This window comes from Bufo gargarizans, chromosome 2 (assembly GCF_014858855.1).
Source record: "Bufo gargarizans isolate SCDJY-AF-19 chromosome 2, ASM1485885v1, whole genome shotgun sequence".
Lineage (NCBI taxonomy): Eukaryota > Metazoa > Chordata > Amphibia > Anura > Bufonidae > Bufo > Bufo gargarizans.
The window spans coordinates 622,201,997-622,227,984 of record NC_058081.1 but is presented as its reverse complement, the minus strand read 5'-3'; the positions used below and the strand labels follow the sequence as shown (position 1 = coordinate 622,227,984).

Here is a 25,988-nt window from a genome sequence, read left to right as displayed (position 1 = left end):
GCTCCAGTGTTTGGGAGATGGAGAGCTGAACGCTTCCGTGGGACATTGTGGAGAAGTTTGGTGACCCAGGTGGTGGTGGTGTTGCTTGCAGTCCCTTTGTTTGTGGGGTGGCAGGTGGCACTGTCACTCCAGAGGTGAATGAAGAGGCAGAGACTGCAGCAGAAGAGGAAGCAGGAGGAGCCAGAGACCTTTCTTGGTTTTTGAGGTGTCTACTCTACTACAGCTTGTGCTATGCACTTAGATGCCTGGTCATGCAGGTTGTGCTTAGGTTTAGAACATTTATGACTCGCCCCAGGCTCTAATTGCACAGCATGCAAACCACTCGTGTCTTGTCGTCAGCACATTGTCTGAAGAACTGCCACGCCAGGGAACTCCTTGGAGCCGGCTTTGGTGCGCTCGGTCCCTTGCTGAGGTGGGCAGTAGCAGGCGTACTGTCTAGGGGACGGACGCTCCGCTTTTGCACCCTGCTCCCTCTTCTGCTGTGCTGGTGGCTCTGTGCGACCACCGCCTCTTCCTCCGAACTACACAGGTCACTCGCATGACCTTGATTCCATGTGGGGTCGAGGACCTCATCATCCTCCACATCATCTTACACCCAGTCTTCACCCCTGCCCTTCTTGTCGGTCTGCACACTTTCTAAAGCCACAACAGTTGGCACCTGTGCTTCGTTATTATCCGAGACGTGCTGCGGTGGTCCTCCCATGTACTCATCTTAAAACATAAGTGGTTGGGCATCGGTGCACTCAATCTCTTCCACTTTTGGGGCAGAGCTAGGTGGATGGCCCTGGGAAACCCTGCTAGCAGAGTCATCAGAAAGCAGAAGAGACTGCTGCATGACTTGGGGCTTAGACTGCTTGGCTGATTTGCAAGAGGGTGAGGTGAAAAACTGATGGACATCGGCTGCAGGTGCCAACTCTGATCTTCAAGCAGGAGACTGGGTGGGAGACAATGTAAAGGAACTGGATCCACTGCCAGCAACCCAATCTACTATCGCCTGTGCTTGTTCAGGCCTCACCATTCGTAGAGCCGCATTAGACCCGACCAAATAACGCTGAAAGTTCTGACGCCTACTCGCACCTGAGGAAAGTGTTTCACTTGGGCGTGTAGCTGTCACAGATTGACCACATCCTCTCCCTGCAACAGGAGCTCCACCAGCAGCACCACGACCGGGGCCACGTCCGTTATTTGACGCTGTTCTCCTATTTCTCAAATTTAGGATCAGAATAGAACAGCAGCATCTAATACGTATATCTCACACTGACAGATGAAGCATAGGCCCCTGATTTAGGTTATTACCAAAAATGGGTGTTTTATAAAACCCAGAATATTATTGCAGTATATCAAGCTTGTATCTCACACTGAGAGATGCAGCATAGGCTGCAAAATTAAGTATTTTGCTCAAAATAGTAGTTTTTTTAATTACAGAATAAAACGCCAGTATCTAACGCGTGTACCACATACTGACAGATGCAGCAGAGGCAGAAAATTATTTATTATTATAAGTATTTCTAGCTTGTCTTTCACACTGACAAATGCTGCAAAGGCACCAGATGTAGGATATTGCCAAAAATTGGTGTTTTTTTAAACCCAAATTATTATTGCAGTATTTCAAGCTTGTATTTCACACTAAAAAATGCAGCTTAGGCCCCAGATGTAGGGTATTGCCAAAAATAGGTGCTTTTGAAACCCAGAAAATTATTGCAGTATTTCAAGATCGGATTTCACATTGACAAATGCTGCAAAGGCCCCAGATGTAGAGTCTTGCAAAAAATTAGTGATTTTTTTTAAACCCAGAAAATTATTGACTTATTGTAAGCTTCTATTTCACACTGACTAATGCTGCAAAGGGACCAGATGTTGTATATTGCCCCAAAAAAAATTAAACCCAGATTATTATTGCAGTATTTCAAGCATGGATTTGAATGTCACAAATGCACATATGCTGTGCTGGTGCACTGAGCTTGCATAAAATGGCTGCTGCTCACCTAACAGACGGATAAAAGTTCTTTTTCTGTGTCACTGGCCTCAGGGCAGGGTAAAAAGATTGTGCATTGCACCCACAAAACGAAATCTATGTAGATCGCGAAGTTAACAACTTCTTCTGATTAAAGATCCTTTCCTATTCTCTTCCTCACAGCAGCAGCATCCTCTCCCTACACTAGTAACAGCAGAGTGACGTGCAGCGCTACGTGACTCCAGCTTATATAGAGTCTGAGTCACATGCTGCACTGGCCAATCACAGCCATGCCATTAGTAGGCGTGGCTGTGATGGCTTCTAAGGGCACAGAGTTAAACGCTTGCTGATTGGCTGCTCTGCAGCCTTTCAAAAAGCGCCATTAACTCACCGAACACCGAACCTGAACTTTTACTGAAAAGTTCGGGTTCGGGGTCTAAAAATCCTAAAGTTCGGTACGAACCCGAACTTTATAGTTCGTGTTCGCTCAACCCTAACGTTGACCAATCTTCGATTATTTTTTCCCTTATTTTCTGATCTGAAAGCGGAAAGACCCTATTCCAAAAAGTTCTTAGACATGTGCGTGTGAATAGATATTTTGTATGTTTTTATATGTTTGAAATTGTGAGATGATTTTGGGGTGTTTTTAAAAGAAATATGATTTAGTCTAGATCAGCGAGCGAGTATATTTGTGCATATGTGATTTTTATTTTTATTTTTTTAAGGTTATATGTCATTATTTCTGTGTAAGGGCTTGTTCACATCACTGTTATGTATTCCGTTATGGCTTTGCGTTATAAAGTAAAATAACGAAATCCATAAGACAGAAATCAAAACGGAAACCTTTATTGGCATTCCGTTTTGATCCGTCTTAATAGAAGTCTATGGGCGAGCATAACTGATCCGTCTGGTTTCCGTTATGCTGGACAGAACTTTGTTTTCCGTCCAGCATAACGGAAACCAGATGGATCCATTATGCTTGCCCATATACTTCTATTATGACGGGTTAAAACGGAATGCCTCTAAAGGTTTCCGTTTTGATTTCTGTCTTATGGATTCCGTTATTTTCCGTTATAACAATGTTATAAGGGAAAGCCATAACAATACATAACGGTGATGTGAACAAGCCCTAGCCCATCTTGTTTAAGTTGCATGCATTAGTTGACTTGCTGTGTGGATTCCCTTTTCTTTTTATTCTTTAAATAATCGGCTGTCTTTTCCATGTGTGAATTCGGTATGATTCAATAGTGGCATGTGTTTAGATAACACAACCAGTAATTTTTTCACGGTCCGCAAAACGGGGTTCCGTTGTTCCGTGATCCGTGTCCGTTTTTTCTTCCGTGTGTCTCCCGTTATTTTTGGAGGATCACCAGACATGAAGGAAAGTTAAAAAAAAAAAAAGTCGTTTTGGTGTCTGCCTGGCCGTTTGACATTGACACAATATGGTGCAATTGCAAACGAATCCACTCCCCATTGACTTTCAATGTAAAGTCAGGAGTCCCTATCGGAGTTTTCTCCAATCCGATGGTATATTTTAACTTGAAGCGTCACCATAGGAACGCCTCTATGTTAAAATATACCATCGGATTTGAGTTACATTGTGAAAACTCAGATCCGACAGTATATTCTAACACAGAGACGTTCCTATGGTGATGGGAACGCTTCAAGTTAGAATATACTACGAACTGTGTACATGACTGCCCCCTGCCTGGCAGCATCCGATCTCTTACAGGGGGCTGTGATCCGCACAATTAACCCCTCAGGTGCCGGCAGACCCCATCCCTCCCCAGTTTTTAATTCATTGGTGGCCAGTGCGCCCCCCCCCCCTCCCTCTACTGTATTAATTTCATTGGTGGCCAGTGCGACCCCTCCTCCCTCCCTCTACTATATTAATTTCATGGGTGGCCAGTGAAGCCCCCCACAGCCCCCCCTCCCTCCCTCCCTCTACTGTATTAATTTAATTGGTGGCCAGTGAGGCCTTAGCAATATTAGAAGCATTATACTTACCTGCTGCGCTGTCTGTGACCAGCCGGGCGCTCCTCCTACTGGTAAGTGACTGACAGGTCTGTGTGGCGCATTGCTTAAAGCAGAGATCTGTCACTTACCAGTCGGAGGAGCGCCCGGCCGGTCACAGACAGCGCAGCAGGTAAGTATAATGCTTCTAATATTGCTAAGGCCGCACTGGCCACCAATGAAATTAATACAGTAGAGGGAGGGAGGGGAGGGGGGGGGGGGCGCACTGGCCACCAATGAAATTAATACACTAGAGGGGGGGGGGGGCCGCACTGGCCACCAAAAAAATTAAAACTGGGGGCTATGATACGCACAATTAACCCGTCAGGTGCATCACAGCCCCCTGTAAGAGATCGGGTGGTGCCAGGCAGCAGGGGGCAGTCATGTACAGAGTTCGTAGTATATTCTAACTTGAAGCGTACCCATCACTATGGGAACGACTCTGTGTTAGAATATACTGTCGGATCTGAGTTTTCACGAAGTGAACCGTTGTCCGTCAAAAAAATAGGACAGGTCCTATTTTTTTGACGTACAGGAAACACTGATCACGGACGCGGATGAACAACAGTGCAGTCAATGGGTCCGCAGAAAGTCACGTAAAACGGAACAACAGACACGGATGCACACAACGGTCGTGTGCATGAGGCCTTATTAGGACTCTTAGGACTATTGATCTGTTTTGCTGTGTTTGGCCAGTTGGTATATTTTGTGTGTAAAAGAATTTTGAGGTTTTCAAGAGCTATTAGTGCTTCTTCTAATTGAGTGTTGAAATGCTGTTGAGAGTTTTGCAGCCAGTGTAGAATGTCTACTTAACCCCTTCCCGACCAGCGCTGTATATGATCCCTTGTGCTTCTATTACATGGACTGTTGTTTGGTTTTAGGATCATGGTGGTGGACCCATGTTTCATCACCATTAATAATTTGAGAATAGAAGTCTCCTGTATTTTCTCTATGCATGTCTTAATTCTCTTGGCTAAATTGCTGGCGTCAACATTTGTGGCACCCACCTGGAACTGACCTTTGACATCATCAAAACATCATAAATTATACTGGAAACTGTTCCAACTTAAATGCCTAATTCAGACATGTCCAAACTGCGGCCCTCCAGCTGTTGCAAAACTGCAACTCCCAGCATGCCTGGATAGCTTACAGCTATTAGGGCATGCTGGGAGTTGTAGTTTTGCAACAGCTGGAGGGCCGCAGTTTGGACATGCCTGGCCTAATTCATGAGCTATAACAATGACTTGTTATCTCATCCAAAATAATGAGCTCCACTTTCCGGCACATTTCCTCTGAAACAGGTGTCATCTTCAATTGATTCCCTACCTCATTTAACCTCTTGGGGACACAGGTACGCCCTGATGTCCCGGTACTTAAGGACACAGGGAGTACATGTACGTCCTGTGTATTTCTGATCACCGCGGCGGGCGGTGATCGGAACAGAGTGCATGCTGAAATCATTCAGCAGGCACTCTGTGACAATGCCGAAGGGGGGTCCTGTGACCCCCCCCCCCCGTATCGGCGATTGCAGCAAACCGCAGTTCAACTCAGACCTGCGGTTTGCTGCGTTTCCGGGTTATTCAGGTCTCCAATCACCATCCTTAGATCCTGGGAGGTGGCAGTGACATCACCTCCCAGGATCGCTTCCTATTGGCTGCACGGGCGGGAGTTAACTTCCCCCACCTCTGCTCTCCTCCTCCTCCACACTGCATCCTGAAGCCATGGAGAGAGGAGCCTCATCAATCTTTGAGCCCAACACCCCTCATCTGTGCTCAGCACCCCCCATCTGAGCCACCACAGTGCCATCTGGCACTAAAAGGGTACCCAGGGACAGGTTTAGGGACAGCTTAGATTAGGCAGGGAGACTTAGGCTGGGTTCACACCTGAGCGTTTTACAGCGCGTTCCTACACGCTGTAAAATGCTCAACAAGGAGAAACCAATGCTTCCCTATGGGAATGGTTCTCACCTGGGCGTTTTACAGCGCGTACGATCGCGCTGTAAAACGTCCGACGCCCCAAGAAGTACATGAGCTTCTTTGGAGCGTCTTGTCGCGCGTTCCCGTACATAGACTTACGGGAACGCGCGCCAATGGGCGCTCGCTTGTCTCTGTATGCGCGATTGCAAACGCAGTTTTTTTTTTCAGCATCACCCTGATCGGGTGTCTGGGGTCCACAGCACACTCAGCTGTGTGACCCTAGACCCCCAGGGGTGCTGCACCTTCCCCCCCCCCCCCCGTTACACATTTTCTGGGGTGCAAGCGTCCGGCAACTGTTGGCGCATCGCCCTCCCCACTGCTGACCAGCTTCGGACCGTTGATCAGCGAGTTTGAATTATTATTTATTTTTATTTTTTTCAAATTTTTTGGGGGCTTTCATTTTTATTTTTTTTCCTGTTAGGTTTAGGGGTAAGTGTACGCGAACACCCGTCCCCCCACACACACACGCACACTAAATAAAGTTTTCCACACACGCGCATGCGCACACACACACTCCACTATGGCCCGCCGGACGTTCTCAGTCGAGGAGGCATACACCCTGCTTGTCTCCGAATCCGAGAGCCCCAGTGAGGACGAGGATAACCATCATCATGGGGGCCAGGCAGAGCAAGGGGACCCCCATGCCAGGGACCCTGTGGCCCAAACTAGTACGAGCAGCTCTGGGGCTCGTACTAGTTTTCCGGCCCACCAGATAGGTCCACCTGAGCCCCTCTACCGGTGAACTTACCTGGTGGCCAACCAGGAATCCAGATTCCCACAGTGGGCTTCACTGAATATGACTATTTTTTTTAATTTATTTTTTAAGTGACCACTTTGTGAATTTGATGGTGAAGCAAACTAACTTGTACGCCCAACAGTTCGTTGCTCAACACCCGGGCTCCTTTTTGGCTAGGTCCGGTGGCTGGACTCCGGTCAGTGCAGCCAAGATGAGGAAATTTTGGGGCGTCGTGCTGCACATGGGCCTAGTCAAAAAACCCAGTGTCAGGCAGTACTGTAGTGGGGACGTCCTCTACCAGACCCCACTCTACTGTATGGCCATGACACGTTCCCGTTTTGAGGCCATTCGGAAATGCCTGCATTATGTAGATAATGCAGCTTGTTCCCCCGAGGTGATCGTGCCTATGACCGCCTGTACAAAATCAGGCCGGTGATCGATCACTTCGGGGCCACATTTTTGGAGGCCTATGTACCTGGAAGGGAGGTCGCTGTTGATGAGTGTCTCATTGCTTTCAAGGGGAGACTCATTTTCCGCCAGTATGTTCCCTCTAAGCGGGTGAGGTATGGCGTGAATCTGTACAAACTTTGAGAGTACCTCAGGGTACACTTACAAGTTTCGTGTGTACGAGGGGCGAGATTCCAGTATTGAACCCCCAGAATGTCCCCCCACTCTGGGTGTTAGCGGGAAACTTGTGTGGGACCTTATGCACCCACTGATAGATAAGGGCTAGTATCCCCTTGTTCCAGTCCCTCACCGCCAGATCCACATCCGCTTGTGGGACCGTGCAGAAAAATCAACGCGGCCTCCCTACCTATCCCTAGGGGTGAGACCCGTGCCCTTACCAGTGGAAACCTGTTGCTGGTCAGATATAAGGACAAGAGGGATGTCCTTGTACTGTCCATAATTCACGGTAACAGCATCACCCCTGTCCCTGTGCGAGGTACTGTGGCAACTTTCCTCAAGCCCGATTGTATAGTCGACTACAATCGGTATATGGGAGGAGTTGATCTTTCTGATCAAGTCCTCAAGCCATACTACGCCATGCGCAAAACCCGAGCATGGTACAAAAAAGTTGCGGTCTACTTGGCACAGGTTGCCTTGTACAACTCTTTTGTGCTGTCCCACAGCTCTCGCAACACAGTGAGATTCCTGCAGTTCTATGAGGCAGTCCTCAAGGACCTGATCTTTTCTGACCGGGAAAGAGCAGGCCGGAGTACCTTGGGAACTGGAGGCGCCTGGATCATCCCTGGCCAACACTTTCCAGGTGTGGTCCCCCATACTGGAAAGAAGAGACGGTCCCAAAAAAGTGCAGTGTGTGTCATAGGAGGGGGATACAGAAGGACACCACCACTCAGTATGACACGTTCTCTGATCATCCGGGCCTTTGCATTGACGGTTGCTTAAGGGAGTACCACACTTCCATGGAGTACAAAATTTATAATCCCCTTCCAATTTTTATTCTATTTAGTCACAGACAATCGCACAAAAAAAAAAAAATATAGCTCTCCGACTTTGGAGACACTAAGGCCCCATGCACACTGGCGTGTTTCACAGCCGTGTGCGGGCCGTGGAACCGCGGCCTGGATCCCTCCTGAGAGCAGGAGCGCACGGCGTCATTGGTTGCTATGACGCCGTGCGCTCCCTGCTGCCGGCACAGTACAGTAATACACTGGTATGATCTATACCAGTGTATTACTGTACTGTGCCGGCAGCAGGGAGCGCACGGCGTCATAGCAACCAATGACGCCGTGCGCTCCTGCTCTCAGGAGGGATCCAGGCCGCGGTTCCACGGCCCGCACACGGCTGTGAAACACGGCAGTGTGCATGGGGCCTTAAACAATTTTTTTTTTTTAAATAAATAAAAAAGTAGACATATTAGGTATTGCCGCGTCCGTACGAACCTGAAACTATAAAAAATACCCCATGACCTAACGCAGTCAAAAATACCCCATGAACACAGTCAAAAAAATGTAATAAAAACGGTGTAAAAAATCAATTTTTTTGTCACCTTACATCACAAAAAGTGTAATAGCAAGCGATCAAAAAGTCATATGCACCCCAAAATAGTGCCAATAAAACCATCCTCTCATCCTGTAAAAAATGAGCCCCTACCTAAGACAATCGGCTAAAAACAAAAAAAAAAAAAGGTGCCAAAACAGCTTTTTGGGGGCAAATTTTCTATTTTAATCCAATTTTCCAAGTAACAAAGCAAGGGTTAACAGCCAAACAAAACTCAATATTTATTGCCCTGATTCTGCAGTTTACAGAAGCACCCCATATGTGGTTGTAAACTTCTGTATGACCAAACGGCAGAGCGCAGAAGGAAATGAACGCCATATGGTTTTTGGAAGGCAGATTTTTCTGGACTGGTTTATTTACACCATGTCCCATTTGAAGCCCCCCTGATGCACCACTGGAGTAGAAACTTCATGAAAGTGACCCCATCTAAGAAACTTCACCCCTCAAGGTATTCAAAACGGATTTTTACAAACTGGCAAATGGAGATGAAATTTCCGAATTTCTATTTTTTTGGAACCTTGCCTCACAAAAATGTAATGTAGAGCAACAAAAAAATCATATGTACCCTAAAAATAGTCCCAACAAAACTGCCACCTTATCCCGTAGTTTCCAAAATGGGGTCACTTTTATGGAGTTTCTACTCTAGGGGTGCATCAGGGGGGCTTCAAATGGGACATGGTGTAAATCAGTGTTTCCCAACCAGTGTGCCTCCAGCTGTTGCAAAACTACAACTCCCAGCATGCCCGGACAGCCTTTGGCTATGCGTGCATGCTGGGAGTTGTAGTTTTGCAACAGCTGGAGGCACACTGGTTGGAAAACACTGGTGTAAATAAACCAGTCCAGCAAACTCTGCCTTCCAAAAACCACATGGCGCTCCTTTCATTCTACGCCCTGCCATGTCCCCGTACAGTAGTTTACGACCACATATGGGGTGTTTCTGTAAACTGCTGAATCAGGGCAAAAAATAGAGTTTGTTTGGCTGTTAACCCTTGCTTTGTTACTTGGAAAATTGGATTAAAATGGAAAATTTGCCAAAAATTTTAAATTCTGAAATTTTTATCTCCATTTGCCATTAACTCTTGTGGAACACCAAAAGGGTTAACAAAGTTTGTAAAATCATTTTTGAATACCTTGAGGGGTGTAGTTTCTACAATGGGGTCATTTTTGGGTGGTTTCTATTATGTAAGCCTCACAAAGTGAATTCAGACCTGAACTGGTCCTTTAAAAGTGGGTTTCAGAAAAATTTCAAGATTTTCTTCTAAGCCTTGTAACGTGTTAAAAATAAATAAATAAATGGAATTCACAAAATGATCCAAACATGAAGTAGACATATGGGGAATGTAAAGTAATAACTATTTTTTGAGGTATTACTATGTATCATAGAAGTAGAGAAATTGAAACTTGGAAATCTGCAAGTTTTTGGTAAATTTGGCTTTTTTTTTTTATAAATAAAAATGAATTATTTTTTACTCCATTTTACCAGTGTCATGAAGTACAATATGTGAAGAAAAAACAATCTCATAATGGGCTGGATAAGTAAAAGTGTTTTTTAAAGTTGTTCACACAGAAAGTGACACTGGTCAGATTTGCAAAAAATGGCCTGGACCTGAAGGTGAAAATTAGCCCGGTCCATAAAGGGTTAAACTGCTTGGCCCAAAACTTTACTTGGTAGTAGGAAGTTGCATCATCTTCATATAGAGCAATCATCCTTTCATGGATTTCTTTAGGCTCCTTTGCTTCCTTCCATAGAGCTACTTCCGTTACAATAATACAATTGCATGCATCCGTCATGAACGGATCCGATTGTATTATGTCTTCTATAGCCATGATGGATCCGTCATGAACTCCATTGAAAGTCAATGGGGGATGGATCCGTTTTCGATTGTATCGGAGAAAACTGATCCGTTCTTATTGACTTACATTGTGTGTCAGGACTTCTCCGTTTTGGCTCCGCTTCGTCAGGCGAACACCAAAACGCTGCCTGCAGCATTTTGGTGTCCGCCTTCATAGCGAAATGGTGACTGAACTGAGACAAACTGATGCATTCTGAGCGGATCCTTTTCAATTAAGAATGCATTGGGGCAAAACTGATCAGTTTTGGACCGCTTGTGAGAGCCCATGACGGATCTCGCAAACGGAAAGCCAAAGCATTAGTGTGAAAGTAGCCTAAACTGGCACTGTATTGCACTTGCCATCCTGTCACTTCCAGTGCTTTCATGAGTCTGAACTGCTACTGTGTGTGTTGCATGTCCAGACATCTCACAACTTGCACAGACAAGCTCAGCTCTCGAACACTGACAGAACATGCTGGCGTAGGTAACTTATGGCTGTGCTTGCTCCTCCTCCCATTGGTTGCTTGATGCACATGGAGGTTACTAGGAGCAGCACACCATATGTGCGGCGTTTGCGCTCCTGAACATAGAAGCCCAACGGCTTAGGTAGGTTTAGCGTAAGACCCGCCTGACCTGAGACCACTTTGGCGTTCGGTAGGCGGGCTTAGATGTGTTTTGATCAAAATATATTGACTAAGTGTCTCAGATATTATCATATCAGAGTGAGGACTTTGTCCATATATAGTGCTTGCATCTACTTTACTAAGTGCATTATTATCCTATTTCTGTGGTTTTCGTAGATAACTTATTGAACGCATAGCACAACATAATTATATATATATATATATATATATATATATATATATATATATATATATATATATATATATATATATATATATACAGTGGCGGAAATAATTATTTGACCCCTCACTGATTTTGTAAGTTTGTCCAATGACAAAGAAATGAAAAGTCTCAGAACAGTATCATTTCAATGGTAGGTTTATTGTAACAGTGGCAGATAGCACATCAAAAGGAAAATCGAAAAAATAACTTTAAATAAAAGATAGCAACTGATTTGCATTTCATTGAGTGAAATAAGTATTTGAACCCTCTAACAAAAAAAGACTTAATACTTGGTGGAAAAACCCTTGTTTGCAAGCACAGAGGTCAAACGTTTCTTGTAATTGATGACCAAGTTTGCGCACATTTTAGGAGGAATGTTGGTCCACTCCTCTTTGCAGATCATCTCTAAATCCCTAAGGTTTCAAGGCTGTCTCTGTGCAACTCTGAGCTTGAGCTCCCTCCATAGGTTTTCGATTGGATTAAGGTCCGGAGACTGACTAGGCCACTCCATGACCTTAATGTGCTTCTTCTTGAGCCACTCCTTTGTTGCCTTTGCTGTATGTTTTGGGTCATTGTCGTGCTGGAACACCCATCCACGACCCATTTTCAGTTTCCTGGCAGAGGGAAGGAGGTTGTCGCTCAGGATTTCACGATACATGGCTCCGTCCATTTTCCCGTTTATGCGAATAAGTTGTCCTGTGCCCTTAGCAGAAAAACACCCCCAAAGCAAAATGTTTCCACCCCCATGCTTGACGGTGGGGACGGTGTTTTGGGGGTCATAGGCAGCATTTTTCTTCCTCCAAACACAGCGAGTTGAGTTAATGCCAAAGAGCTCTATTTTGGTCTCATCAGACCACAGCACCTTCTCCCAGTCACTCTCTGAATCATTCAGGTGTTCATTGGCAAACTTCAGACGGGCCTGCACATGTGCCTTCCTGAGCAGGGGGACCTTGCGAGCCCTGCAGGATTTTAATCCATTGCGGTGTAATGTGTTTCCAATGGTTTTCTTGGTGACTGTGGTCCCTGCTAATTTGAGGTCATTAACTAACTCCTCCCGTGTAGTTCTAGGATGCTTTTTCACCTTTCTCAGAACTATTGACACCCCACGAGGTGAGATCTTGCGTGGAGCCCCAGAGCGAGGTCGATTGATGGTCATTTTGTGCTCCTTCCATTTTCGAACAATCGCACCAACAGTTGTCACCTTCTCTCCCAGCTTCTTGCTAATGGTTTTGTAGCCCATTCCAGCCTTGTGCAGGTCTACAATTTTGTCTCTGACATCCTTGGACAGCTCTTTGGTCTTTCCCATGTTGGAGAGTTTGGAGTCTGCTTGATTGATTGATTCTGTGGACAGGTGTCTTTTATACAGGTGACTAGTTAAGACAGGTGTCCTTAATGAGGGTGACTAATTGAGTAGAAGTGTCTAACCACTCTGTGGGAGCCAGAACTCTTAATGGTTGGTAGGGGTTCAAATACTTATTTCACTCAATGAAATGCAAATCAGTTGCTATCTTTTATTTAAAGTTATTTTTTCGATTTTCCTTTTGATGTGCTATCTGCCACTGTTACAATAAACCTACCATTGAAATGATACTGTTCTGAGACTTTTCATTTCTTTGTCATTGGACAAACTTACAAAATCAGTGAGGGGTCAAATAATTATTTCCGCCACTGTATATATATATATTTTTTTTATCTCTCACAGGTTTTCCTTCAACTCCACCTGTTGCTCGCAGGGTTAACTTTCAAGAACAGCCATCCAACAACTCCTTGCAAATAGAAGGCAAGCACAGTGTCAAATATGAGGCTGGTGAGTTATTTTCCCTGCAGTAAAGCTATTTGACATTGTGGATGTTTGGTCCAAAACATTCCTTATTCCGTATTCTTAAAATATCAGGCTACATGTAAAAAAAAATAAAAAATATGTCGAAAGTGTACAATACAGATTTAGAATTTCCTTTTTTGACACAGACTTCTCTTTTCCTCCTACTAAAAGGACACAGAGCATCTACCTCTGGTATTAATAAAACTAATATGGTTGCGGTTCCACAAAAGCTCATAATCAAGAAACCCTACAACATTTGTGAAAAAAATGTTATTTTGAAAGGTAAGTGCTGAGGCGAATGTAGCATTTCTTCTCTCCTGTCTAATTTGCTTGTCCCTTGAACAAATTTGGAAGAAACCAAATCTCGTTAGTAACCTAATGTAGAATGTATTGCAGATTGTCTAGAAACATGCTGTTTGCTCGGCTCTGTTCCTAACTCCTATAGACTTCAGTGCTTAGCTACCTCTGATTGAGTTTCAGTGGGAAAAGTGGCAGCTGACGGCTGCTTTGATTTGACAGATGGGTGTTTCTGGACACTCTTTCTCGCATTAGGTGTGTATACACATATGTACAGATTGTATAATTTGTTTTATACTGTTTTCCCCTTTTGTGTGTCTTGAAAATCCAAGAAAAATTTCTGTTTCAAAGAAAGACACATATGTACAGAAAACAAACATATTTCAGCACTCCCCTGAGACTTGCTACTGACGGGGTAAGACTGTTCCTTAGTACATACGGCCGCAAATACCCACTCCGAAACTGAGTAACAGCACTGATAATACCAACGATTTCAACGTGCACATAATTTTATTCTTTTAGTTGAAGGATTACCTCTGTACAGACTGATCACCTGTACAAGCAGGTTAACACACAGTCCAAAAGACTATTTTATAGGAAGCAAATTAAAGGTACCTGTTATTTACATGCTTCAAGTTTGCTGAATCGACGGATCCAGCACTATTTATATATATTCTATATATATTTTATCCAATATATTTATCTAATAAACCGTTAATATTATAGTTGTATCGACAACTATCTATATACCCAGTCATCTGAGTGCCCTCCTTTATTTTATTCTTTCCTAACATATATATAACTGGCAATAGGTACTGCCATTTGGAGAGAGCACCAACCCGTGTATTGCAGACAGTTGAGCCTCTGTGACCTTTTATCTACCATATTTCAGCACTTGTTCCCTTAAAGGGGTTGTCCGGGTTCAGAGCTGAACCCGGACATACCTCCATTTTCACCCAGGCAGCCCCCCTGACAGGAGCATCGGAGCAGTTCATGCTCCGATGCTCTCCTTTGCCCTGCGCTAAATTGCACAGGGCAAAGGCATTTTTAGGAGTTCCGGTGACGTACCGGGGCTCTCCATGGGGCTGACAGGAACCCCGGTGACGTCACCGGCACTGATGGGCGGGATTTAGCTCTGCCCTAGCCAGTAAAACGGTTCGGGCAGAGCTAAAGCCCGCCCCTCAGAGCGGGTGACGTCACCGAACACACTGCCGGGCGGAAGTTACCGCCCGGCAGTCTGTTATTGAAAACAAAAGAGCCCGTGCCCTGCGCGGTTTAGCGCAGGGCACGGGAGCGCATCGGAGCATGAGATGCTCCGATGCTAGGCTCAGGGGGGCTGCCGGGGTGAAAATAAGGGTATGTCCGGGTTCAGCTCTGAACCCGGACAACCCCTTTAACCCCTTCAGGACCTTGCAATTTAGAAGTTTCGTTTTTCACATAGTTGTATGAGGGCTTGTTTTTTTTAGGGTCAAATTGTACTTTCTAATGGCACCATTTACTATTAACAAGCAATGTAGTGGGAAGCTGGGAAAAAATTCCAAATGGTGTGGCGCAATTCTGGCACAGTTTTATGAGTTTTGTTTTCTACAGCGTTTCCTATGCGGTAAAACTGATCCATTCACTTTGTCTGGATCTATATGATTACAAAGATACTACTTTTAAATAGTTTTTCTTGTGTTTAATACTGAAAAAAATGTGTAACTATGGAAAAAAAATTTCTTTAGAATTTTTTTATATATATATATATATATATAATAATAATAATTATATAAAGGGCCTAATGACATTCAATTGTTAGATTGCCACTTCCATGTATCAATTATATTAAATCCATTGATAAATAGAAGATTCAATATATTCCAATATAATGCTGCCACCTGCAGGCCTACATTGGAATATACCTAAGCAAGGCATTGAAGCCTCCAGGCTCCGGCCTTTTACATCACACAAACGTCTCCACCAGTCGCTGCATTTGGTAGCCGTTCCAGGCTAAAGAGAACAGCACTTCCAGATTTTTTACTCTTAGATGCCATGGTCACATTTGATCACGACATCTGAGCAGTTAAATTATGCGATCAGCAGAAATCCGGTGGCTATGATGCTCGCAAGCAGGCGTCCTTTTTAAAAACCGTACTTCTACTGTGCATGTACAGCAGAGGTCTGGAAAGAGTTAAAGCGAGTCTTTTATCGGGAAATGTAGTGTTAAATCAGAAACAATACCATGTAGTGCTAGATCAGCTAAATGTAATGATATCTTTCACTTAGAGATCTGTTCATTCCAGAGAAAAGTACTTTCTCGTGCATGGCATTGGGGGACACAGCACCATGGGTATATGCCCAGCTGCCACTAGGAGGCTGACACTAGAAACAAAAAAGTGTTGGCTCCACCCAGGTGGGCTATACTCCTCTGCCAGAGCCAAAAGAACCCAGTCTAGTTCTAGTGTCCATAGGAGGCAGACATGACCTGCTATTCTTTTTTCGCAGGTCATCCTGCTAATTTTATTTTTTCTTTTCTCTTTTTTTTTTCTTTACAGGTGGCAGGGGTGGCTCCATCGTGCTCCACCTTAGTTGCCCCCCTGCGGGCGCGTACTCAGGTACCCGGCGGCCACCCAGTCCCCACGTGACCTGCTTCCGCAGTGGATTTCCGGCGGACCCACGGCTCCCGTGTTGAGTCCGCCGAATGGGTGGTCAAGCTGCGCCTGAAAACATCGGAAGGTGAGTATGGCGCTCCCCTACTCCCTTTTCCCCGTTAGGTGTCTTTCCTGACAGCCTTTTGTGACCTGGCCCTTTCCTTGCCTACCATGTTCTGGGGGTCATCCTGGAGCCTCTGTAATTCGGGGGCTCACTCTCTGGGGGTCATCTCTCTGTGTCCCCTCTCCTGGGTCAGGGATCCCTGCATTGGGGGCGCACCTTTTTTTATGGAGCCTGCCCCTTTAAGACGGCCAATCTAGGCCTTCTCCTGCTTTCCCCTACCTCCTTCTCCCATGGCGCTGTGTCCCCTCCTCTACTGCCTCCGGCAGTGCTCTTTTTATCACTACAGGCCCCGGCTTTGCTTCGGCCTAGCCCGCGGTCACGTGGCTTCCCGGGCTTTTTCTCCTGCGTCCCTCCCCTCTGTGGGTGGCGCTTTTGGAGGTCCTTATCTCGCCCAATCCAGCGCCAGCGCGGGCTGCTGGGGGGGGGGGGGGGCGTTTTTTCTTCTGAACGGCCGGTTCCTCCTGCTCCTGTCTCTACTCGTCGCCATCTTGCTCTCTCCTGCGATCGGCTTCCTGGGACACAGCACCATTGGTAGTGGTAGGCAGCCTTTTCTGGCTGACTTTTTTCTTTTCAGGCCCCCACTCCCTCCGCCGCCATTTCCACTCATTACGCCTGCTCTGTGTGTAATAGGAAGTTCCCATGCGGCCAACCTACTTCCCTCTGTGTGCAGTGCCTCAACCCCAGGCCCGCCCAGTCCGCCCCTGCGGCCCCCCCTTTGTCGGTCCTCCCGGAAAGGGCTGCTACCCTGTCCCTGTCCCAGGCCATAGGTAGCCTTGCCAGCCTCTCCCAGTCCCTGGCGCAGTCCCTGGACAGTCTTCCTGCCGCCTCTGGCAGGGGCCCTCCCGCTGGTGATGCGCCTGGCGACAGTTCCCGTTCTCGCTCTGGCACGCGGTCCCGCAAGCGACCACGTACGGTCTCGGCTGGGTCCCACTCCTCCTCAGCTACCCTGGATCACTCCCCGGTCAGGTCTGAGTCGGGCGAAATTTCTTCTTCAGCCGCTTCCGCCGCTCCTGGGGACTCCTCCGCTTCAGATTCTGAATCTGAGCGGTGCTCGGCGATGTCGGCAGCCATACAGGATCTCATCAAGGCTGTTCGGGACGCGCTCCATGTGCAGGACGTTCCTTCTTCCTCCTCCCTGGAGTCAGTGTCCTTCCGCCGTTCTAAACGGTCCACGGTGGTCTTCCTGAATCACGAGGATCTGGACGCGCTCCTCGCTAAGGAGTGGCGTCACCCTGATCGGCGCCTCCATCTTACCAAGGCCTTCGATGTCCCTTACCCCTTCTCAGAGGACTCTGTCAATCTCTGGACGGTTCCCCCTCTGGTGGACCCTCAGGTTGCTCGCCTGGCGAAGGATACTACGCTTCCCCTGGCTGATGCGGCTTCCTTGTCGGATCCCGCTGACAAACGGGTCGACTCCTTGGCCAAGTCCGTTTTCATCGCGGCAGGCGCCGCCATCCGCCCCGCGTTTGCCACCTCCTGGGTGGCCAAGGCATGCGCTATCTGGGCGAAGCAGCTTCTCCGTGCTTTACCTGCAGACTCTGACCAGGGGGATTTGGCAGTGCTTGCCTCTCATCTGGCTTCATTCTTGGGCGGCGGACTCCGCCTCCAAGAAAGCTCTGATTTCTCTTCCCTTTCTTGGTGGAAAGCTTTTTGGGAAGCGCTTGGAGGAGCTCATTTCGGAGGCCACTGGAGGTAAGAGTTCTCTTCTTCCCCAGAATCAGCCTCGCCGCCGTCGCTTCCCTGGGTCGTCCTCCTGGGCGCAGTCCTTTCGGGCCCCTCCCGCCCGATCTGATAAGAAGTCCTCCAGGCCTTCCTTTAAGTCCAAGCCCTCTTGGCATGCCAAGCCCAAACCTGCTTGCCCCCAGTCCACTAAGCCTCGTTCCGCATGACTCGAACTCCGTCAAGGTGGGAGGTCGCCTGCTCGCCTTTCGGGATGTCTGGCAAGCGAGTGTAGAAGACGCTTGGGTTCTCGAGGTGGTCTCCTCTGGATACAGAATCGAATTCACCGACCTTCCACCCGGTCGGTTCTTCCTGACGTCTTCGGGGTTTCTACTCGAACCTGTTCACTGTTCCCAAGAAGGACCGTTCGCTCCGTCCTATCCTGAATCTAAAGGCGCTCAATCACTTCGTCAGGGTCCGTCATTTTCGCATGGAGTCCCTCCGATCTGTGATCGCCTCCCTGGAGTTGGGCGAGTTCCTGTCGTCAATCGACATTCAGGACGCCTATCTCCACGTCCCCATCGCTCTCCCCCACCAAAAGTTCCTTCGCTTCGCGGTGGGTTCTCTTCATTTCCAATTTGAAGCCTTGCCCTTCGGTCTGGCCTCCGCTCTGAGGGTTTTCACCAAGGTGTTAGCCCCCTGTTAGCGGTTTTTCTAGGCAAGTTTGTGGTTGTTATATTATGAGGCTTCAGACCTCATACCCGTGACTATTTCCCGGTGCAACGAATATCCCATTTGCTTCTGATCAGAGAGATAAGACAGCCCTGACTCAACATAGGTTGTCAATATCTGAAATCTTTATTCTCCCAGCACATAGTTTATAGGGTTTGTTGGGGGTGGGAACATAGTGTCCTTCCAGATTCAATTGGACCAATCCTCCTAGAATTCAGCAGGCCTGGGAAATATGTGTTTGCCAATATACAGTTGAAACTTTGCTAAACAATGCTGACATCTGCTATATACAATACATGAAAGGGTTATTTTACATTGAACAGGTTTCTCTCTCCATGCTAACAAGTTAAATAGGAAATCGCAGGTTCCTGTGAGGTGAGGTGTTAAATAGCCCTTTGGTCAGGAAGGCTGCTGTTGTGTCCCGGACTGGCAGGGTGTGATATGTTAATGCGAGGTACTGTATTTCCATAAGAGATGAGGCTTGTATAATATATGTGTCTAATCTGTAATGTATCAAAAGTAAGATTATGAAAATCCCTTTCAATCCAACCATTGATCCCAACTTTTATATATATATATATAAAAACGGGATCACTGTATGTTTTCCTCCATCTAAGGCTGTGTGTGTGTGTGTGTGTGTATATGTATGTATATATATATATATATATATATATATCTAAATATGTGTGTGTGTGTGTGTGTGTGTGACCCATGAAGACACTAAAGACTATGAAGGAGATGAAAAAAACCTTCTGTGTAATTTGGCGCACAGTAGGAAAAAATCTCCTGCATAGTGAAAAGAGAGAAGAAAGAAAAGTAAGAAAAAACATAAGGCATGCAAGTTCTACACATAGATAGGATATTCGGGTTAGACCTTTTACTGGGCTAACCCCGCCCTCTATGGCACATGGCTGCCCAGTAAAGTTGCAGATATGCAGGTACATTCCACCTTATGCCTTGACCAATAGAAATTCTTTTTAGACCTGGAAGGTATACATTCGCACATTTCCTGAGAGTGCCGGTGGGTGGCGCTCAAACACTCACCATCAACCAGCACATGCGCAAATGCTCCCAAATGAATCAGCCCTTTTTTTAAACAAATGTGGCCTTAATCGGACAGCATCTATTTAATCTGGCACAAAGATGCTACTAACCCACAGTGAATCTCTGTTAGACATGGTTCCGAAAGGGGGGATCAGTCCCTGAGGAAGGTCTTTTAAAACAGAGTCGACCAAGAAAGGTGATATAGCATTCACATGGACACCAGTCTCACCAACCAATGTTTCATGTTGGGGCGCCTATGGTTCAGTGAGACTGGCATCAGCGTGCCATACCCCACCGTTGCTGATGAGGACCCGCTGGTAGCTTTCACTAAGAACATTGCTCTCAGAGCTAGCAGCCATTAGATCCCTCTCAAACCAACGGTGGCGGCTTTCACATGGGTAGCAGGAACCAGAGTGCTGATCTATAGACCTACATACCATTCCTAAGCCAAAAAGAAAGTCTACCATAGTCATCCTATGCTTAATAAAACTTTACACGACAGTTCCCTCCTCTCTGCAATATGTCCCCTGTGTTCTTTGAGTCTCTTGCTGAATCTTCGGTTTCCTCAGCTTGCCCTCGTCGATTGTGGTGCTCCTTGGGTGTTATTGCCTCCATGATGATGCTCCGTCCTTCGGTTCGATTCTTCAGGGAGTTGACTCTGAGCCCTGATGTGGTAAGGTGCGACGTGGCGATGAACGTTTAGTTGGACATCGATTCCATCAAAGACATAGGTTGATCCGTGGTGTATCTGGGAGCTGCGATGAGGATGTGATTATCTGCACGTGACTGGGCCATCCGATCGATCAAACAGCAGGAGCATCTCACCAGGATATATATGATAAAGAGAAAAACAACAACATGAGGATATATACTCCTATTTCCTTCAACCAGTTACCTATGGAAAACAGGAAATCTCTAAAACCACCCAAAGCTGTGAAAGGATTCTGTCTCTCATTAATAATAGCACTATCTATGCCCTGAATTACAGTGACCTGATCTATATGGGCCTGGACTTTATCCCTGGTATCTGCAGTCCTCTCCTATAAACTCACAGAAACCCCCCCTTAGAAGCTAAAAGATAATCCAGTGCCATCTTTTCCTCTAAGATGAGGGTTGGGTTGGTGCACCTGTTGGCAAGGGAAACAAAAGCGAAATATCATCATAATCAATGTTTTTATTTTTTCAATCAGTTTGGTCATATATTCCTCTTGTATCTGCTGCAAGTATCTAGGCATCAGAATTAATGGACTCATTGTCCATGGGGCTGGGAAAGGTCTGCCCATACTACTCCTCCTTTTTAGCATAGACCATTTAGGGTCTTTGCTCATCCCTTGAATCTTTGATGCCCTTGCATATATTGTTCTACTGGGCTGTGCAGACTGTACATGCTCAGACAAAACCTGTTCCCCAGGTTCTGGGAAACCAGAAACTGTGGTAGAGTCAAGTGTTCGCATATCTCATCATCTGATTCTGTTGTTAATTTTGGGGGTGGGACAGGAGTTGGAATCACAAAGGGGTTTTCACTTTTGCTGTCTTGTATTTGAACTGCACAAGTCAGTCCAAAACTTTTGCACATAGCCATGCTTGGCCACAAGTATTTATATACATTTTACTCCAATGAGGGTCTCCTTATCAACCCAAGGATCTGTATAAAATGGACCTAAACACCTCTGGGCAAACATTTTTTAGACTTTCCCCCAATTCATTTTTAGGAGACAGTTTCACCATAGAGATTTGCAGCAGACTCAGGGTACATGATTTTCAGTTCCAAATTTTAAAATTGTTTCTTTATGGGATCCTTCTTACCATAAGAATTGCCCATTTTTTTTTTTTATTTTTTTTTTTTTTTTTTAGCTAAAATATACAGTGAGATCAGCTGAATTTGAAGGTTTATCTAAGGATAATTATGTTTGTGTTCAGTGCGAAAATACTTACTGATAAACCTTATGCTTATCAGTTTATGTGTTTTTTTTTTTTTTTTTATCCTATTTCTTCTAATTCAGGTTCATAACTACTCCTGAATTTATGGCAGATTTTAACTATTCTGGATGGTATTACTTCTAATTCAGGCTCATATTACTCCTGAATCTATGGCAGATTTTTAAACTATTGATGGCCAATTTTATACCTTCAATTTCAGCATGAACTCGCATACAATCTATACATAATCTATACACAGTCTATACAGTAAATTCAACCTTATACATATATATAACGACTAAAAATGCTTAAGCAACTATACAGCTATATACAAGTTTAGCAAAGGATATTCGTTGCACACAATACTGTTTTTCAAATTAGGGAATACAGACCCCATTTTTTCTTCAGGAATATCAGATTCCTGCGGGATTTCAGATCCCTCTATTACTTTAGGAATATCAGATTCCTCTGGGATTTCAGATCCCTCTATTACTTTAGGAATATCAGATTCCTGGGAGACGCTTATCAGAAGCGCTTACCGGGTTCAAATAATCCACTCTTACAGTATAGGGCAGTAATAATATATATCTTAAATATAGAATCACTTACCCGATACTGCTTAGGTGGATCCCACCTTCTGACACCAAACTGTTAGCGGTTTTTCTAGGCAGGTTTGTGGTTGTTATATTATGAGGCTTCAGACCTCATACCCGTGACTATTTCCCGGTGCAACGAATATCCCATTTGCTTCTGATCAGAGAGATAAGACAGCCCTGACTCAACATAGGTTGTCAATATCTGAAATCTTTATTCTCCCAGCACATAGTTTATAGGGTTTGTTGGGGGTGGGAACATAGTGTCCTTCCAGATTCAATTGGACCAATCCTCAGAACTCAGCAGGCCTGGGAAATATGTGTTTGTCAATATACAGTTGAAACTTTGCTAAACAATGCTGACATCTGCTATATACAATACATGAAAGGGTTATTTTACATTGAACAGGTTTCTCTCTCCATGCTAACAAGTTAAATAGGAAATCGCAGGTTCCTGTGAGGTGAGGTGTTAAATAGCCCTTTGGTCAGGAAGGCTGCTGTTGTGTCCCGGACTGGCAGGGTGTGATATGTTAATGCGAGGTACTGTATTTCCATAAGAGATGAGGCTTGTATAATATATGTGTCTAATCTGTAATGTATCAAAAGTAAGATTATGAAAATCCCTTTCACCCCCCTCGTGGCCCTTCTTCGTGCCAGGGGGGTCGCCTTGGTACCTTACCTGGACGACCTTCTGATTCGGGCTCCGTCTTCGGAGGACAACCTGTCCAGCCTGAGCATCACCCTCTCGGCTCTTGCCCAGTTCGGGTGGATTATCAACCACTCCAAGTCCTCCTTCGTCCCACGCCAGAGGATGCCTTTTCTGGGCATGCTCTTCGACACTCGTCTCGGGCGGGTGTTCCTTCCCCCAGAGAAGGTCTCTTCTCTTCAGGCGGGGGTGCATCTTCTCCGCGGCCCGTCCTCTCTGGCTATCAGGACATGTATGCGCGTCCTGGGGAGGATGATGGCCTCATTCGAAGCCATTCCCTATTCCCAATTCCACTCCCGGGACCTGCAGTTGTTCATCCTATCCAGGTGGGACAAGTCCCCGGCGGGTCTCGATCGCCTTGTCCGTCTCCCCCCTCAGATTCGCCAGGATCTCTCCTGGTGGTTACTTCCTCGGACGGTGTCCCTGGGCCGGTCCTTCCTCCCTCCCAGTTGGCGGGTGATCGCGACGGACGCCAGTCTCTTGGGTTGGGGAGCGGTATTCGAGTCTCTCACGGTCCATGGTCTTTGGTCTGTTCAGGAGTCTTCCCTGCAGATCAATGTTCTCGAACTCAGGGCAATTTTCCTAGCGCTGTCGCACTGGACCTCACGTCAACGCGGTCTCCCGATCCGGATTCAGACTGACAATTCCACCGCCGTGGCTTACCTGAACCATCAAGGGGGCACCAGGAGTGTGATGGCCCTGCAGGAAGCCTCCCAGATCCTGCTGTGGGCGGAGAAACACGTTCTCGTCCTCTCCGCCGTTCACATTCCCGGGGTCGACAACTGGGCGGCAGACTTCCTCAGTCGTCAGCTCGTCGACCCGGGCGAATGGTCTCTCCACCCGGAGGTGTTTCTTCAACTTTGTCACCGATGGGGAACTCCGGACGTGGATCTCTTCGCGTCTCGCCTAAATCACAGGCTTCCGCACTACGCCGCGCGGTCCAGAGACCCTCAGGCTCTTGCGGTCGATGCTCTAGTTCTGCCCTGGTCTCAGTTCGACCTTCTGTATCTCTTTCCGCCCATCCCTCTCCTGCCTCGAGTGCTCAAGCGTCTCAAGGCAGCCCGGGTGCCGGCGATCCTGGTGGCTCCAGATTGGCCCCGCAGAGCGTGGTACGCAGATCTAGTGTTTCTGCTCGCTGACGTTCTGTGGCGTCTTCCTCTGCGCCGCAATCTCCTTTCGCAAGGTCCTCTGTTCCACCCGAATTTACCGCAGCTTCGTTTGACGACGTGGCTGTTGAGACCGCGGTCCTGAAGGCCCGTGGCCTCTCGGACTCGGTCATTCGGACCATGCTTCATGCTCGTAAACCCCAGTCGGCCCGTATTTACTACCGGACCTGGAGAGCGTACTTCGCCTGGTGTGAGTCTGGGAGTTGTCGTCCTCTCTTTTTCCAGGCTGGTTTTGAGAAGGGTCTTCGCCTGGCTTCCCTCAGAGGGCAGATCTCAGCCCTCTCGGTCCTTTTTCAGCGTCCTGTGGCCTCGCGGGCTCAGGTTCTGACTTTTTACAGGGTGTTGCTCGTCGAGCCCCTCCCTTTCGTTTTCCGGTGGAACCGTGGGACCTGAATCTTGTACTTGGCGCCCTTCAGTCTTCTCCATTTGAGCCTTTGGCAGAGATTTCTCTGTCATTTGTCTCGTTTAAGGTGGCCTTCCTTGTGGCGGTCACCTCCATCCGCCGGGTCTCCGAACTGGCGGCGCTTTCTTGCCGGTCGCCTTTCCTGGTGTTCCATCAGGACAAGGTAGTGTTGCGCCCCGTTCCTTCTTTTCTTCCTAAGGTTGTCTCCTCTTTTCACATCAATGAGGAGATTGTCCTTTCTTCCTTCTGCCCTAATCCTTCGCACCCTAGGGAGAGATCTCTCCATTGCCTTGATGTTGTTCGGGCTCTCCATTGGTACCTTCGCCTCACGGAACCTTTACGTCGTTCGGACTCTCTTTTCGTGGTCCCCGCGGGCCCTCGTAGGGGTTTGCCTGCCTCTAAGGCCACCATCTCTCGCTGGGTTTGATCGGCTGTCAAGGAGGCCTATGTCGCAAGGGGCCGTGCTCCCCCTTCCAGGTTGACTGCTCATTCGACTAGGGCAGTTGGGGCTTCCTGGGCGGTGCGTCATCAGGCCTCTGCTGCTCAGGTTTGCCGGGCCGCCACCTGGTCGTCAGTTCACACTTTTTCTAAGTTTTACCATATTCATTCCTTGGCCTCTGCTGACGCCAGCCTGGGGCGTAAGGTTCTACAGGCGGCTGTGATTTAGATTGGCAATACGTTCTTCTTTCCTCCCTCAGGGACTGCTTTGGGACGTCCCATGGTGCTGTGTCCCCCAATGCCATGCACGAGAAAAATTGATTTTTCGTACTCTCCGTAAAATCCTTTTCTCGTAGTAGGCATTGGGGGACATAGATCCCACCCTTTCTGTGCTTTTCTTGTTGGTGGTCCCGGCGTTTGGTTGTGGTTGTCGGGTTCCCCAGTTTGAGACTTGTTGGCGTTTAATTTTATTGTTTTGTTCAGGTGTGGCGCTCCTACTGCTTTTGTACTGACTGAGTTCTTTTGGCTCTGGCAGAGGGGTATAGCCCACCTGGGTGGAGCCAACACTTTTTTGTTTCTAGTGTCAGCCTTCTAGTGGCAGCTGGGCATATACCCATGGTGCTGTGTCCCCCAATGCCTACTATGAGTAAAGGATTTTACGGAGAGTACAAAAAAATCCATTTTTTAATCCAAGTGCCAATGAGCAGATAAGTGCACTGAGGGCGGGTCCCAATCACTATCCAGACCCTTCCTTGTTTTGATTGAACGGGACAGACCAGATGACTATGGCCTTATTCGCACAGTCAGTGTTTGGTCAGTGATTTTCATCAGTGATTTTGAGCCAAAACCAAGTGTGGGTCCAAAACACAGAACAGGTGCAGATCTTTCCCTTCTACCTTATGTCTGTGTAGGATCCACTCCTGGTTTTTGCTCACAATCACTGATGGAAATCACTGACCAAACACTGACTGTATGAATGAAGCCTATGCAGGATCCTGGCCCCATCAGTGAAACGTGGGAGGGGCCTGCAGAGGAAGGCCTGCTGATTTGCACAATAATCAAAGTACCATATTTT

The 25,988-nt window shown here is 46.8% G+C and overlaps 1 protein-coding gene across 1 annotated transcript in view; it reads left to right on the top strand.

Moving 5' to 3' along the window:
* LOC122928849 (zinc finger protein 252-like) overlaps window positions 1-25,988 on the top strand; it is a 102,824-nt gene that overhangs the window by 60,437 nt on the left and 16,399 nt on the right. Inside the window, exons 7-8 of the mRNA XM_044282117.1 lie at window positions 13,082-13,186; window positions 13,373-13,483. Coding sequence (XP_044138052.1) covers window positions 13,082-13,186; window positions 13,373-13,483 — 216 coding nt within the window. The remainder of the gene's footprint in view (window positions 1-13,081; window positions 13,187-13,372; window positions 13,484-25,988) is intronic.